The sequence below is a fragment of the Lepisosteus oculatus genome, chromosome 2 (assembly GCF_040954835.1).
Source record: "Lepisosteus oculatus isolate fLepOcu1 chromosome 2, fLepOcu1.hap2, whole genome shotgun sequence".
NCBI lineage: Eukaryota > Metazoa > Chordata > Actinopteri > Semionotiformes > Lepisosteidae > Lepisosteus > Lepisosteus oculatus.
In genome coordinates this window covers 30814604-30832198 of record NC_090697.1, presented here as the reverse complement: position 1 = coordinate 30832198, position 17595 = coordinate 30814604, and the positions used below count along the sequence as shown (strand labels likewise).

The 17595-nt window shown below is 37.5% G+C and overlaps 1 protein-coding gene across 1 annotated transcript in view; it reads right to left on the bottom strand.

The window, feature by feature from the left end:
- bckdhb (branched chain keto acid dehydrogenase E1 subunit beta) overlaps nucleotides 1-17595 on the bottom strand; it is a 122083-nt gene that overhangs the window by 81660 nt on the left and 22828 nt on the right. Inside the window, exon 6 of the mRNA XM_006626304.3 lies at nucleotides 9738-9846. Within this exon, the coding sequence (XP_006626367.1) occupies nucleotides 9738-9846 (109 nt within the window). The remainder of the gene's footprint in view (nucleotides 1-9737; nucleotides 9847-17595) is intronic.

Genomic DNA, 17595 nt, shown 5'->3' with positions numbered 1-17595 from the left:
TTCTGTTTTCTTTCTTCTCTTTTCATGGAATAAACCTATTACTTTTTCCTTTGCTTTATACAGTTAGTTTCATTTTTATTATGCAAGACCTGAACTGTATGCTCATTTCAATAACTGGATAGGTAAATGTCACTTAACTGCAAAGCTCCCATTCAGATCACTAAGCAACACTGCTAAAAAGAGAACAACTTTCTATTTACATAACACATAAGTAAGAGCGTGTTCTTTAATTGGCTGAATCACATTTTAAATACCAATAAGTACAGTGTGTGCTTTATTTCCGAGAATGGCTTGGTTAACTTCCACCATTTCCTTTTAAGGAGACAGGCAAAAGTGGTAAACCTCACTTGAGCAGTTAAAGGCAGTCAAAAAGGCATAACTCTAGTGTAGCACAGCTTGCCACCTCATGCAAAAGTATTGCTTGGTCTTGTTTCAAAATTCCCTTTTTAGCTGGTATTTCTTTTACTTCAAGTTACCATCTTGTAAATAAGAAATGAAAACAATTTTTTGTTTGTAACTGATCCATACTTTCACCTCAAACATAAACATAGTACTCTAAAAGAATCATATTCCTCATATCTCTTGTATCTTTCAAATGAAACAGTCAGAATATTTTAGAACTAAGAATTAGTACTTTTCACCATCAAATGAGAACCATACTCTACATTCTTTAACACTTAGTTGAAAAGTTGCAATCATCTGATCAGTGCCAAAATAGAACTGTCCTTATTGCTATTCGAGCACAAATTGGCTACAAATGTATTTCTTAACAGACCACAGTCTTATAAACAACACTAAACTTCAAGCTGATGAAATTGCTTTACATGAAACAGAGTCATAGTGACTACACTCCCATGTTTATATACACATAACAGCAACGTGACTGATTTAGCATTTTTATAATCATCTGGTGTCAGTTATTTGCATGCCTGCAAGCTGTCTGCAATGTTCGATTTTATTTGTTTTGATTTGAATGGGATCTAGGCCAGAGAATCTGTTACTACATAAAGCAATGGCATATATCAGAATGATCTACCAAGTTCCATTTTTGTCTTTTAGATAAACTACATGGTTGTTTGTTTTCCCATTTTTACCACTTTACATATGAGTTATGCAGAGCAGACAGGTTATCTAAGGTTTATGCTACTGACATGGAGGAAAATAAAGACCACAGCCCATAACAACTCCCACCATATATTTAAAAAACAACTATAAAAATGATCAGATTACCGTATTCATACAAACTGAATTTATCATTGCATATTGAACAGAAATCAAAGTGATTTCCACTCCAAAGGTGCACCGGGGTATTCAAGTTGTCTAAGAAAACAATTTTATGTGTTTTTAAGATACAAGAGACATGGGAAATTATTACTCTTAATACATCAAAGCACAAATACTAACCGCAGCAACTATGATAATGCTGTGAAAAGTAATCAAAATCCTGAATGAAAAGAATACCTTGTGACACAGCAAGGTCTGACTTTCAGAAATAGCACCAAGCGTAGTTTATTATCTTTCCAGCCACTATTCCGCTTTGAGATTTTTGGCTGATCAAGACATAGTGTTATGATAAATAAATGAACATGATTAATAAGGAAATATTATTACTAGAAAAGTGCTGCAACCTCACCACTACCATCAAAAGCATTTAAGAAAATGAAAATTGTCACATCAGAACCTCCTTCTGACTGTGGAGGTTTGCATACAGAGGAAAACGTACATATGGTATTTAAAAGACAATATACAGCATGGCTTAGGCAAAATATTTTTTTAAATTAGCAACAGTAAGACAAACACAGAGAAAATGGGTTATCCTTGTATCCTTCACCATTTCTGGAGAAGCAGATGTTCAGTTCCTTTTGGGTTTTAAACCTAATGGTTTCTGGGGGTTTTCTTGAGCACAAATGGGATGTCTTGAGTAAAATGTTTTGTATTAAAGCAAGCTGTGTTGCACAAGAGGCATTTTAAAAGTATCAGATATGCCTTGGCTTTAAAATGATCAACACAATTACTTATTGGCAGTAGCAATTAAAACAGTGATTAACAAATTCTGAGCAACCTATGAGTAAATTATGACTTCCTCTTCACACAAACAAAATATATATATTGAATTAATATTTTTAATGCATACCGTGCGAAGTGAAGTACATAAGCCCATATATTCTAAATTCTTCAGAGTCTGGGCTTTGTGATGAGCAGACTGTAACTGGGATTCGCCAAGCAATATTTCCCACACTGGAGCACTTTGAGGTGACAAAGTGAGCAGTGGGATGCTTGTGCATTAAAAAAATAATGATTTTGTTGACTAAAAAATCAGGCAGATTGAAATAACGCAGTGCATGTTTTTTACTTCTGTAAACGTTTGCTTGAGCTGGGCTCGGCAGTCTCTGTGTTCGTTATCTTGGGGGAACAAGAGGATACCATGCAATTACCAGGAGTAAGAACAGGCATTTACTGAACTAGGCAAAAAACAAGGAGTAAAAACCAAATGACTGAAATGTGAGAAGAGACTCCCAGCCCAGTCTCTGGGTCAGAACATGGTGCCCCATAACTTAATGTGTCATAACAGGCCATGCAAAGCAGTCACATAACATTGAACTGCTAAAATCTTACACTTCAGATTTGACCTGAAGAAATACAGCGAATTATCCTAGTTTATATTCAAATGCACATTAGAATCAAGTTAAAATAGTGCTTAGGCATTCTAATTGTATTAAAAAATACTGCATTAAGCAGTGAACAGTCATGCATTATTAGTGAGAACATTAAACAGAGCTATGTTAGCATTTTATCAGCAGCAGATATTGCTCTATCTTTATTTTTTTAATTCGCATGCAATAAAACCTGTGGTTCAATAGTTATTTATTTCAATTATTTCTATTTAGCATATACTTTCCAGATATTAAATGTCTGTACATTCCCAATGATGTTAAACAAATTAGACTATTTTTCTATCAATACACAGCAATTCAAATAATTATCAATGTCATTAAAGGAACATTACCATTGACAGCCAAATTACACCACAAATTTACAAGTGTTTTTTACTTGTGACTGTACAAAAAAAAAACTTTAAAAAGCAATACAATTAGATTTTCTCATCTACCAATGCCAAGAAAAAACATTTTAATCTACAGTACAGGTGACTACTATTTATTGAATGTAATAACTTTCATGTTGAAATTGTTTTTCATGGTTAAATGATGTTATTAATTTAGCTTGAATACATCGGCTCCTTCAATTTGCTCAATACCCAAATCAAGCAGGTAAATTTGACATTTAGACTTCAAAATTATTGAGCATTTCCTACAGCAATGGCTGTTTCTTCAAACTGTACTTTTACTCATGGGATCTACATGGAATCTACTTATGTGCTGTAGAAATCTAATATGTTTACATACTTAAGCACTGTTATTTTGTCAGTCTGGAGTTGTGAAAGGGTGGAGAACTGTGAAAATTCTATATATAAACTCCTATTTGAAAGTGCCATGATTGCAAGCTCAGATGGCAGCAAACTTTGCATGACACTTAAAAGGGACAGTATCTAAAAGAAAATTGTGAATAAACACCCCTTTTTCCATCTAATCTGGCTTTTAATAAACTATAAACATAATTTCTCTTATCCTTTCACTCATAGATGCTTGGAACTTTTTTAAAGATTGTTTTGGCAATATTTTCATCAAGTTCCAATTTTGAAGTTCAGAGTCGCAATAGGTTTTGGCTTAGTCCCAAACTGTCAACTTTAATAAAACAAGAGAATCTAGCTTGGCAAAACACTAGGGCCCTAGGAATCACACTGATTAATCAATCAAAACTAAATGCACACAATCCATTACAAACTCCAACATTATTAACCATCAGTTGTATTTCCCATAAACATTCCCCCAAAAATTGGTCACACAAATTTATATTTGAACATATATAAATATACAGAGAACATATTACTACTATCTCTTCTACTAGTTTTAGTTACTTTGAAATAATGCTCTACCAGGTAAAAGAAACAATTGGTTAATTAATTCAATAAACATTTGTAACTTTCTTAAATGACATGCTTCACCAATGCTTCAATATCAGGAAAAGGTTTAGACCAGGTGGTAACCTCCCTCAGATGGCAGAAAGTGGCACAGCTCAGTGCGATGTGGCACGGAGCCGAAGTGTCAACAGAGGTCTGAGGTTTGTGGTAGTTGCTTGTCATGGGATAAAAAGAATGATCACAACTCCACAGTAACTAAACAGTGAACATGAATATTTCTGATAGTTCAATATTCTGAAAGTACACTGTTCACAAAAATGATAGCTCAGAATAATTCAAAGTAAACAAAATGAAGCTTTGTGCGTGAAACGTTGCTGTTTGCTCCTTTCTGTGTGCATCAAGCCATCGTGTTCGTTTTGCCATTGGCTCACTGCTCCTTACTTTACACTCTTTTATTTAGAAAATTAAGTGACTTCCACTTCCTTAATTATTTTTTACAAATGGCGATTCTCATCATCTTTTGCAAGAAATGAAGGGTTAGAGTATTTGTCGGTCACGCAATGATTCAGTTGTGAGGAAAACATTTTCTTTTTGCGTTTTTTTCCTGCGTCGAATTTTAACATAACTCTTGAGTCCTAAACTCTTATGATGCGTGAGATTTTCCATCAAAAATTGCGATTGCATGCTATTTGTACTAATGGCAGCCATAGTGTGCCAGTACGCTCATCACACACCAGCTCTCAGTGGGGAGGAGAACAGAGTGATGAAGCCAGTTCATACATGGGGATTATTAGGATGCCATCGTTGGTAAAGGCCAATGGGAAATGTGGGCAGGTCACAGGCGTAACACCCCTACTCTTTTCGAGAAACACCCTGGGATTTTTAATGACCACAGAGAGTCAGGATCTCCGTTTTAAATCTCATCTGAAGGACGGCGCCTTTTCACAGTATAGTGTTCCCGCCACTATACTGGGGTATTAGGACCCACAAAGACCACAGGGTGAGCGCCCCCTACTGGCCTCACTAACACCTCTTCCAGAAGCAACCTCTGTTTTTCCCAGGAGTCTCCCATCCAGGTACTGACCAGGCTCACACCTGCTGAGCTTCAGCTGGCTGTCACTTGCACAGTACAGGGTGATATAGCTGCTGGCTGTACACAACACAATAAAATATAGCAATTGGAGTAAAAGACCCAAAATTGATATTTTATCATGATAGACTAGGTAAAGCTATCTAATAACCTAAAAGATCAGATTCACATACCATGACACATAAACACCAACTTAGAATTTGACTGGCAATAACGCAACACAACATATATTTTAATTTATTTAATTAACTCTCACCAGTAAAACACGAAAATAATGTTATGAGATGGACATAAACAATTTAAAACTCAACACCAAAAGGAAGAACGATTTTTATTAGACATTAAGAAATTATTTCTAAGAAAAAAGTAGAGTTAATGTAAAACAACCCAGTTATACTTAATGTTTGAAAACGTCATAAACTGATGTCCTCTTTCAAAAAAGTACTCAATAACACAAAAGCAAACTCATTTCCAATAATAGTCAACAGCATTCTGAAGCCTTTATGTCAAGTTTAGGCTTCAAAAATAAGTGTTTGAATCTATGCTTTTATAATTCTGGTGTACAAATAAATCAATTTCCTGTGCTCCCAAATTCAGTGGAACTGTTATATTCAGCAAATGAAACACATGTGTTGTGTCATCAGTTGCTATAGTGCCAGTCAAAAGTGAAGTATAAAAGCAGACATGATACAGATTTTTCCCAAATTAGCCTTTTCCTCCTTCTCTGACTGTCACCTATAAACACTATAACCATTATGTTTTAATACTGTATCTCATTATGTCATCACATTCCTGTGATCATTTGCAAGACAGGATACAAGCTACTTCACATTAGGGTAAATATACATTTAGACGTTTGGCTCAACATTACATTTAAGTTAAAAACTGTCTGCTTCCAAATAGCACATGGAGAAATGGAAGCTGAATACTGCAGATTCAAGTTATAAAATGTAGGCAGCGCTCCTGTTGGCCATCTGACCCTGCTACACAACTCAATAACCAAGGCAGCAGCACGTAGAGCTTTCTCTCAGTCTCAACTGGCCTGGGCTCCACTTCACTCACTGCTGCTGCACCATTAGAATATGTATACACTGCTGCTTCCGCAACATAAGTATCTCAACATTGTTAGCAGTCATTTACAAGACACATTGTCTTGTAACACATTTACAATGTTGTGAAAAAGATGGAATACGTTTAAAGTCTTAAAATTCTGGGCACAGAGGTTCCAGATTGACCTAGGCTTTAGGACATTAGTAAGTACTAAAATGGTCTTCTGGTCTACAGGAACTAGCTGGCCTGCCAGTGGTGGTCACTGGAGGCAGATATGCCCAATGATCTGACATACTTCGAAGAAAACGGCACCTTACAGAAGGGCAGAGAAAAAACAGTATCAAAGGGAAATGTTACAAAGTAAAAACTAACTGCAATTAGAAAATTGCCAATTTTGTTGCTTTTAATTTTTACTGTATTTTAATTGGTGTTAATATCCAATTTAGAGTTAAGACAGGAGTAAAACATCGGCATACCGCAATTTTACATAAGTCAGAAACACCTCTTTTTTGGCAATTACCATTCATTAACATTTATTACTATGAATTACTATTCTCGATATTGCAGAGATTCTTCCTTATTTTTCTTAACTGTGTGAGTGAGCGAAGACTGAACTGCAGGTTTATCAGGGTTTAATGTCCTTTAATGGTTAACAGGTGCATATGCTCACCTCACCCACTGGGTCACAGACAAACACAACACAAACTAGAATGCTGCAGGACCATAAAAGAGGCAACACACACTAGCTGAGTATTATACCAGTGTAAGAGACAGCAAAGAAAAAACAGACCCTGTGTGACCACAGCCTGGACATAAACACTGGGCAACCGAGCTAGACCTGAATGCCCAGTGAGGACAGGCTGTGCTTCTACTGCCAGCAGGGAGAAGCAGAGAGAGATGCCGCACTGTGAGAAATACTCTGGAATTAGACAAACATTTGTCCCTAAAATAGCAAATCTAAGCCCAGAATTCCCACAATTGCCAGAGACAAAACAGCTTCCAATCTTACTGGAGGAGGAAACTCAAAAGAACTGCAGCTCAATATATGATCTCCCATCACAGCCTGAGGAACAGTGAGCCTGTCTCTCAATAACATTATATGTTTTATGTGATGTATATAACTGGCCAATAATGTGTTAGTACTGTAAATGTTGTGGTAATTGTATCTTCTCTGGCAACACTGCAATTCATTGGTCATGCCAATAAACTCATTGAATTTGAATAATCATGCAGGTGAGAAGAGAGCTAGAGAAAGAATGTAGCAGCAGCAAGCAGTCCGTGAGGTAGAAAAAGAGAAGAAACATCGCCCATTAATACAGCGGGAGAGAAATGAAACAATGTACCAAATATAATACACACTTAGAACATACAATACAGTAAATTAGAATGATTTGCACTTTGGTTTATACTTTACATTCCATCGCCCTACCACAGTGCTGTTCAGTCATTTAAAACAAAACAAAACACTCAGTAACTAATAAAAAGACTTGGACACTTCCCTGACATGACTGCACAACAGGGTACTCGCCACATAATTTTCAATGAAAAATCTTAAAATAATCTGCAGAATTCATATGCACGAAAAGAAAAGCCAGTCAGAAGTGTTAAAAGGACGTTACCCTCACTCTGTAATAGTGATCACTTGCTCTTTATGCATTTAATGTATATCTCAAAACTTTTATTACAAGACCCATGGGAGGTTTTACATCAATCGAGTCATACAGAACCCTGGGAGAAGACAAGCCTTAAATAACACTATTATTATTTTTGGTTTGAGGGATAAACGGGCAATTAACCGTGATCCTCTAGATGTGCAAATGCATAGAAACTTAACTTCCGACTGCCTTCCACCTTACTGCTCTCAGAGCGGGATCAGACACTGTCTCGTAAACACCGCTGCCCTTAATAAGCATTTGCCGTGACATGAAAAAGGGACCTCACAGGTGAAGAAGCAGGAAAAAAGTGTTGACTTCCGTACTCAAGGTGGTAAATTTAGACAGGTTTGCTAAGGGTGAAGGCTCATCCTCCGTGGCTAATGGACGTAATCAGTTGACCATAGATAGATAGATACTTTATTGATCCCGTGAGGGAAATTGCAGAGACCATGCATGCTTTGCAGAGAAACGCAGCAGAAATTAGAGCTAGTGTTGCAGCAGCATTGTTCCTTCCTCAGGATACTGCCATGCTAAAGATGGAGTGAGATGGAGGAACAAGAGAACTGAGGACCAAACATAGAAAACGGATCCAACTGGAGGGGGCAGCAATTCACAGAAAAGGTAAGAGCCCTTAAGACCACCTAAACTGGGACAGCTTCTGTGAATAACAGTGTAGCCAAGGAATTCAGTTTCATAATTTCTAACAGAGAAGTCCTAGATAATTTCAAAAGGGCTGAACTGTTTGCTGAAGCTCCACCTAAAGACCACAAAGCAGGAGCGAGGCTTATACTTCAGAATAATTTATTTAACTCAGGTGAGACTGGTTTGTTTAGCAAACTGGTGCTCCAAGGTTCAAGGCTGCAAAAGATCAACTGAGCCAATGCTTTTTCACAGAGGCCAGAACACACAAGGGGTCAAGTGAAGAGATAAAAAGCAGTTACCAGTATTCTGGAGGTCTCGCCTCTGTATGGGGCTCATGTCTGTACTTTCTACAGACTGGTCTTCATCGTTGTTTAGTACACGAAGTGGAACACTTCAGAAACACACAGGTGGATTGCTGCACGTTTACATTTTCTTTGCAATTTTGATTTTGTCTTGATCTAACTGCTGAAGCGTAGATAAGCCATGCAGAGATCACCATCGGTAGCCTCCTTCCTTTACTAAAACTGATATCCTGATAAAAGAGATCTCCAGGCTACCCGAGGGGTTAAGCGTACACGAGCACCTTCACAGCATTAATCCCCCATCTGTTGCTCGTCATCTTTAAATCTTCACCAACAAAAAACATGTTACCACTGAAAATGGGATTAACTGACTATCAGCTGTGCCAAACATAAAACACCATGCTAGGAAACCACATTCCAGTAACCAAAAAAAGACCATCCAAAGAGAAATGACTTCCAAGACATCCAAAACTTACAAGTGCCCAAAATCGAAGCAAGCCAAATGTAACAATATTTATTATATTACTTACATGTTGTGATTTTCCAGAAAGAAAACATGCTTTGACAGTAAATAAAATCACATGGAATATCTTAACTGTATACAATAGGCCCTGTTACACATTACTCTGGAGTCTTCATCGCGACTTATACATAATAAACACTTATTAGGAAAAGAATAACAACAACAAATTACTGCTAAAGTGTTTTAAAGTTTAACAATGATTTGAAAGAGAAAATCTGGGTTATTCCCTTATCGGACAAGAAAACATAAAAGCAAATATTAAACCTTAAGCACAGTGATCATAAAGAATGTCGTTATGAGCACATTCCACAAGATAAGTTAAAATAATTTCAGAGAACACTGTAAAGCAGCCAATAAAATCACACTTAATGGGCAGAACAAAGAGTTACTTTGCATTCCTTACGATATGGAGTCCTTCTAGATGAGTGGGACTGAAGTTTATTGAAAATGGTTTTAAGGGTCTGAGAGTTGCCACAGTGATCGGTATCTTGCTCACCTGCAGCTCTGTAGAGGATCTTCGGCTCAAAGAATATGCAGGGGTTGTTGTCTGCTATGCACGACAGCAGAAGGCCCTTGGCTTGAACAGGACTTCTGGGTATAACAATCTGAGGGGGAAAACAAAAAAACAAACACTGCCAACTTGCATCATTGTGTCACACTATAGTTAGCATAAAAGGATAGTTTCAAAATAATTCATTTTCAGTGAGCTGCAAATGCGGTAACACTTTATAATAAGTCATTGTTCATGGTTCATTAGGAATTTGGGAAGTCCAAAAAACAAGGACACATTGTTACTTAAAGTTCATTTAATCCCATTGATAAGTATTTACAACAACTTAAAAAATAATAATAACTGCAACAAACTCACAAATGTATTATTGTCATGTTATTGCAGCTCAGCCAACAATACTCTGTATTGGAACTTATGGCTGGTTAGTAAGGCAACCACAGCTCAACTGTCCTGTGTTCATCCCTGGAGAAAGCAGCTGTTACAGCAGCATGACAACGTGCGTTGTGGATGAATACACAGGAAAAGGAGCTAGTGAGGACTTGATCGATGCATCGCTGTGTAGTGAGACTGCCGTGAATAACTAATAATGGAGATCTGTTAAAGAAAACTACACACTTCTGTCCAGAAGATCACACTGATGGACCTCTCTATCGATATGGCTCTTCCACATAGCAATGAGCACATCATTCTGCATGTCTGTGACACACTTGCAGATGTCCATCAGGGCGAGCAACACAAAATGACTCCTCGGTAAAGAGGACCTGGCTCTACTCCTGATGAATCTAATTGAGGTAACCTACAAAGGACCGATGATACAGAGGCATCGTTTGCTCCATAAGAAAGTCACACATCTATGTATATCCTTTCTTTTTTGATTTTCCAATACAGTACTTGCCTATTTCTTGATTCTTGATTTTAAATGGAATGGCTTTTCACTTTTCGTGTCAACGTTTCGACTTTAAATTATTATTCGGCTCCACCTCCTGCTATACTAGCCTGTTATAGCCCTCATACACACGGGTGAAGGACTGCCAGCTCTCCTCTTGTACCTCCACTTTCAGAGCCTCCTCTGTGTCAGCGACCAGCAGAGCAACACCGGAAACACTGCACATGCAGAGGCACTCAAAAGGGCACAGCAAGCGAACAAGCTTGAAACAAGGTCCAGTGAACTTTCAATAAAGATCACCTGTTTGGAGCTCAAAATAATTTCAATGCAAGTCTTCTTTTTGACCTTTACCAAAAACACTTTCACCGCAGGATGTTAAGGAAAGAGGAGAAAGTAAATGGAGAAACATCCTGAGACTTCTTGACCACCGTATTGCCGCATTGCCATACTAACACACAATATGAAGGAACGGAACAACTTCAATAAGACTTCTTAAAGATCATGTGATACCCAAAGCAGGCGGAAATGTTGTCTTTTCTTTCTCATTTTCAATGTGGAATTCGTTTTTTTTTCTTTGCAGTTTTTGTGGACATTTAACTATTTTCACCCATGTAAGTGCTCAATTTGGGCAATCAATTTTTGAACAAAAATATTTTACTTTAAATTAAGTGTATACATCATGCGTAATCTAACAAAATGGAACATTACTGGAAGGAAATAATACTTTTACAAGGTAAACAAATCCCCTGTAGTTTTTAGGATTGAGTAGAACCCTCATTTCACCAAATTAATTTTAGTGCAGACAATTAAAAAGCATCATACTGTATGAAGGTAAAAATGTGTGCTCAAAATATAAGATGAGTGGCACGTCAGAAAGAACCCAAGAAAATCATTTACGTTTTGACTTCCTCTACAGAACATCAGTGGGAATCGATTTAATAGGCCAAAAATACTATGATAAAAATCGTATAACTTAAATCAACACTGACATAAATACACAATACAAAAAGAAGAGCAGTCCTGAAGGAGAGTTCCCTTGACACCCCCTGGTCCCAGAGGAATGTCATACAGAGACCAGCTTGAAGATCTTAACCTCTGCAGCCCTGAGCGAAGGATATCATGAGGGCTTTATATTCACAGCCACACAACTGACACAGTTCACCAATGGAAAACCCAATTGCTTCAGTATTGATAAAAACATTATTCCAGCAAGTAGAGCAGGATTCAAAATAGGGGGCACTTCTTTACACTCATGATGTACTGAAAAGCATTTTTTTATGTTTACAAAATACATTATTCTATACAATGTACACAAAATCTTTCAAAAAATCAAATATTTCATCCTTTCATCAGTACATACATTACACTGTATTTCTAAAACAGAAGGAGAGAACTAGATACAAATCAATCATTATTCGTAATTATGGAAATCAGCGCTATTACAGAATGGTATGTTAAATATTTTTAAGAAGAGAATTATTAATCTAAAGAAAATCTTTACTCTGTTTGATGATAGATATATTCCCAATTTGGACCAACACTCAAAAGGGGAACCACTTCTTTAGACAAAGATTCACTGTGCCTGGAACAAACTAACATGACAGGCTGCTGAAGCGGACTCTTTGGGACGCTTCAAGAAAAGGTCAGATGAGATCATTGGCTACAAACAACTAAACTGTCTGGAAGGGTCATTCCGTCCTTGTTTGCAATCTTTATCGCGATCTCATAAACGTTCTGGTTTTAGCAAAGTAAAGCCTCTAAAGCAGTTGTTCTAAAATCAACTTATCTGCTATCAAAAGGAACATACAGTACACTGGTTAGTGAAATCAGTGCAACAAAGCAGACTGCAGCAATCCATATTTAATTGCAGCTAGGCGTTACAGTAGATTAACCAGGAAACATACCAGCACCTCTTCCACAAAAGTTTTTTTATGATTAATTATCACCTATGTGGAATGTAGCAAATTTGTTAAATCTCCACATTTCATTAACTACTATTCAATGGATTACCAAAGTCATCCCAGAAAATACATCTAAAGTACAATACCAACAGTTTCATCAACAGGGAAAGAAACAGCAGTTATTCTTAGCAGATCGCAAGAATAACTAAAGAAAGGGACAGGGAGAGCTCTGTTGGAAAGCTATAATGTGTATAGCTGGGAAAGCTCTATAACGTGGCCATCCATCATGACTGAAAATTGAAATCTACCCGATCTTCATTTTTCACTTCATCTATACAGTATGTAATGGTTCTTTAACCTTCAGGTTTTTTTAATCAATTTCTCGTAGAAGGAACATTATTTATTAGCATGGCATTTAAAACTATTAATACACCATGGTGAGTGTGCTGGGGAGATTACATTGATTGGGCACAGTTATTAACTCTGCTTATTAAACTTTGGTGTCTAAAGAAACAAATCTGCAAGAGTCAAACTATATTCCATCCAGCAAGTAGAGTCTCTGTGATGTACTTCACATACTTTATTCATCTCATCTTAGAAACAAATTACCAGCGATTCACAGTTATATACAAGAGAGAGGTTCTAGTTCGTGAGTGTATAGTGGGCCATATTGATTTCTGCTGTGTACTTCCTGCCTCTGTGGTGTATCTTGGCAGTCTCACTACTTTCACACATGTGGTTGAAATGACTTTATTCCAGCTGCCAGATATTAAGAATCCGTAGCGCAAAAGGCACAAAGGGAAACTTCAAAACTGCGACCAGCAGCTTCAGAATGGCAAGCTGCCGAAATTATTTATGACAGAGAGCAACGTGGAAGACCTTGTGGCGCCTGTAATTACAAACGTCTAATGTAAACAATCACATTTTAGACGTGCTTGTTTTAAACACTTTTCCAGAGTTAAATGTAGAGTAAATTAGAACTTGATGACATGATAAAGTACTTTCTGCTGCAGAGAGTCTATAAACTTCTCTACAAGATATTGCAAGCCTTCAATTTAATATATGTTACACTTTCTGAAACAGAGGTACAGTCGTGCTTGAAAGTTTTTGAACCCATTACATAAAAGGAGATTTTTTTAACCATAAAATGCATATTTAATCAGAATTTGTCACTTCCTAATCTAAATAAAGGATAATTATTCACCAATTTGAGTGTTTTGAAAGAAAATGTCCATGCAGCAAAATAATACACACAGTATACAGAAATCGTGCAGGTGCAAAAATAAGTGAACCCTTAGTTCTACGTCTTACATCAAGGTAAAGCAGGATCAGAAGATCTGAAATGATGTGTTAGGGAGGAGCAAACAGAAATAATAGCAATAGCAATAGCAAGAATGCAGGTCAGTTCCCCATCCTACGAGTCTAGCATGATGCCTCAAACTGAGGAAACAGCAGCAGAACCGAGGAAAGAAGTAGTGGATGCTCATCAATCTGGACAAAGTTATAAAGTCATTTGAAAAAGATTCAAACTCCATAAATCCACTGTTAGGCAAATAGTATACAAGTGGAGGACATTTAACACAATGGTATCCCTGCCAAGAGTGGACGTCCTTCTAAAACTTCCCCACGGGCCACAAGGAGAATAATAAAAGAGGTAAAAGGTAATCCTAAAATAACATCAAGAGATCTACAAGCCTCCCTAGCTGCCTCTGGAGTAGTGGTGCATCAATCAACAATAAGAAGACCCCTGAACAGAAATGCCATCTATGGAAGTGTCACCAGGAAGAAGCCTCTTCTGTCAAAAAAGAACAAACCCGTGTGAAGTTTGCCAGAGACCACCTGGACAAACCTGAAGAGTTCTGGAAGTCTGTTCTCTGGACAGATGAGTCCAAAAGTGAACTATTTGGGCACAACAAGAGGGCCCATGTTTGGCGAAGAGCCAACACAGCCTACCACCAACAAAACCTTATCCCTACTGTCAGGCATGTTGGTGGGAGTGTCCTTGTATGGGGCTGTTTTTCTTACTCTGGTCCTTGCATCATGAATTCTGAAAAATATCAAGGAATTCTTGAGAAGAATGTCAGGCCATCAGTTCGAAAACTCAAGCTGGGCACAAAGTGGATGTTTCAACAAGACAACGATCCTAAACATTCAAGTAAGTCCACTGAAGAATGGTTTAGGAAGAAGAGGGTCCGTGTCCTGGAATGGCCAAGCCAAAGCCCTGACCTGAATCCTATTGAAATGTTGTGGTAGGACTTGAAGAGGGCTGTTCATGCAAGACTTCCTTCAAACCTCAGAGCTGCCGGAGTTTTATAAAGAGGAATGGGAAAAAATCCCTCCAGGAAGATGTCAGAGCCTGATAATTGGTTTTAGGAGGCAACTGTATGAAGTTATTGCTGCTAAAGGAGGTGCCACAAGTTACTGACTGAAAAGTGTTCTTACTTTTGCACACAAGAATATCTGGTGATTTGTTAAATATCACAGTCTAATAATCTATGAGTTCAAATCCCCTTTTATGTGTCTTTATTTAGGATATTCATTCTATATGTTCATTAAGAGCTCAAGTTCATATAATAACTCTATAATATCTAAAATAATGACCACCTTGAAGGGCTCACAAACATTCAAGGATGACCGTAGTAGATAAAAATCCATCTATCCATCCATTTTCTAAAGGTTTCATTCAATTCAGGGTCGCAGGGCACCCGGAGCCTGTCTAGACAAGCAACAGGCAGAAGGATACACTCTGGATGGGACACCAGTCCACAGGGCAAACACACAGACACAAATAATTCAAGAAGGTTCACAAAATCACATTAACCACCTTCTGCATTATAAAAATAGAAATCTCTACTGGAGATAGAAAACTATCACAAACCTGCAAGTGAAAAGTGCTGCTAATTTCTAACCATATCCCCTTCCTAAGCTGATTCTATTTAATGTGAACATTTGTTTTTTGACATTTTTTTAACAAACAAAATTAAAGTACAAAAATAAAAATAACCCTTCCTCACCCCAACACTAAATCCCCAGAAAGCAATTAATTACCTTAGCTTTGCAGTTAGGTGTTACTATACAAGATGCATTTTGCTTTATATTGCAGTTGACAAATTGCACAAAGGGTGAGTTCTACATGCCGTAGACTTGGATGAGACATTTTTTTAAGGTGCATTTTAAAACCACAGTAGATCAGACATAACAGGGACTGTGTAAGAACTCAAGAGATAGATAGATAAGACTTTATTAATCCCGTAGGGAAACTGATGTGTTACAGCAGTCCAGCCCAAGACAAGCAAAAACAGACATCAGAATAGTTATAAAACAAAAGACAACAAAATAAATAAATACATACATGTGATGATCATAGTCACTGTAAAAACAACAAAATATGTGCAAAATGTGCATAGGTTTATACAGACTGATTGTCCAAAAAGTACAATGGAGCAAACATGCTGTCCATAGAGGAGCAAATGAAGGGCTAACAGTCCTAGCCTAGGGCAGCGTTATACACCCTGACAGCCGCTGGGAGGAAAGACCTGTGGAAAAGTTCCCTTGAACACCGTAGCTGGAGCAGTCTGTTGATAAAAGTGCTCCGCTGCCCAGTAACAGTCCCATGAAGCGAATGAGAGGCGTTGTTCATGATGGCTGTGAGCTTGGTCAGCATTCTCCTCTCAGCCACCACCTCCATGGGGTCAAGGCTCATCCCCAACACAGTGCCAGCCTTCTTGATGAGTTTATTGAGCCTATTTGCATCTTTTGTCATGATGCTGCTGCCCCAGCACACAACAGTATAGAAGATGTTGTGTGCTGGGGCAGCAGCATCATGACAAAAGATGCAAATAGGCTCAAGAATATCTCTTATTTGCCATAGATATTAGATAGCCAGCAGCAAAGTGCTTGCCAGAGACTTTCAAGCAGTAAAGGCTGAACAAATACTCCCAACCCTCAAAGGGGATGAGAATTACACATTTCAGTGTCAGGCCTAATTAGCAGAGGAAAGAAATGCACTAACAAACAAGGGGAATAAATTGCTGCTTTTGTTTGCAAAAATTTGACAGCTCTTAAAATCACACATCTCCTATCTGTAGTTTCAGGGTAAGCACTCGAATTGATAAATGATCACAAACTATGTACATGTGGCAAGAGGAATAAGTCACAGACACCGATTCAATCAAAGCTTTGTATAATTTATTGTTTCGCAAAACAAAATGTGGGAGAAGCTCACTAAGCTCAATGCTCCAATGTCCCATTACCAACTATGTTTAAAAGGAGACAGATGCAGGATAAATTAAGTACCACTTAAATGAGTAATTAAATGCAGACTTTATTCAGCATGTTCAATTTTTTAACACTATGCAGAAAATAAATTCAAAAAATAAAAGCGATGTGAATTAAGACTGTATATGTGCACAGAAATGCACTTTACTCTCCTAATACTCCCATAACATCTATGTTTTTAACACAGTAACCCTGAACATTTGCCAATGTCATTTGCACTAATTGTACAGTTAGTACAGTAAAAAGAACAAGAATAAAAGAAAAAGAACAGTAAAAAGAACAGAACACCTCAAGCTCTTACTTGAAAGCTTGCTGATCAAAGGTCTTATTTCACAGAACACTGCTGTTAAAAAAAGTCTTCTGAGATTTTTAAAAAAATATGTTCACTTTTAACAGACTGTTAGCAGATACAGATGTCTAAAGATCTTTTACATATACTTCAGGGCACACAGAACATGACAACCAAATTATAAAAACTGTTTTTGGCTGTACAAACCACCAAGAGTATACAAGAGTATGTGGCTTTGCTATAAATAAAGAAGAATGTTGCCTATTGTTGAGCTACAATTCATTGTCGAGACGCATAAGGTTAAAGCATAGTAATCAACTCATTCACATTTGGGTGTCTAGGGATAAACTGGATGTCTTTGTCACTCCAAGTTGGTTAACCAAAGAAGCCCAAAATACCTTTTCAGCCTTTTGAAGACTAAGGGGATGGAAGCAGAGGATTTCCTAAGATTGGCTACTCATGGCTCTACAATTTAATTTCAGAGCACAA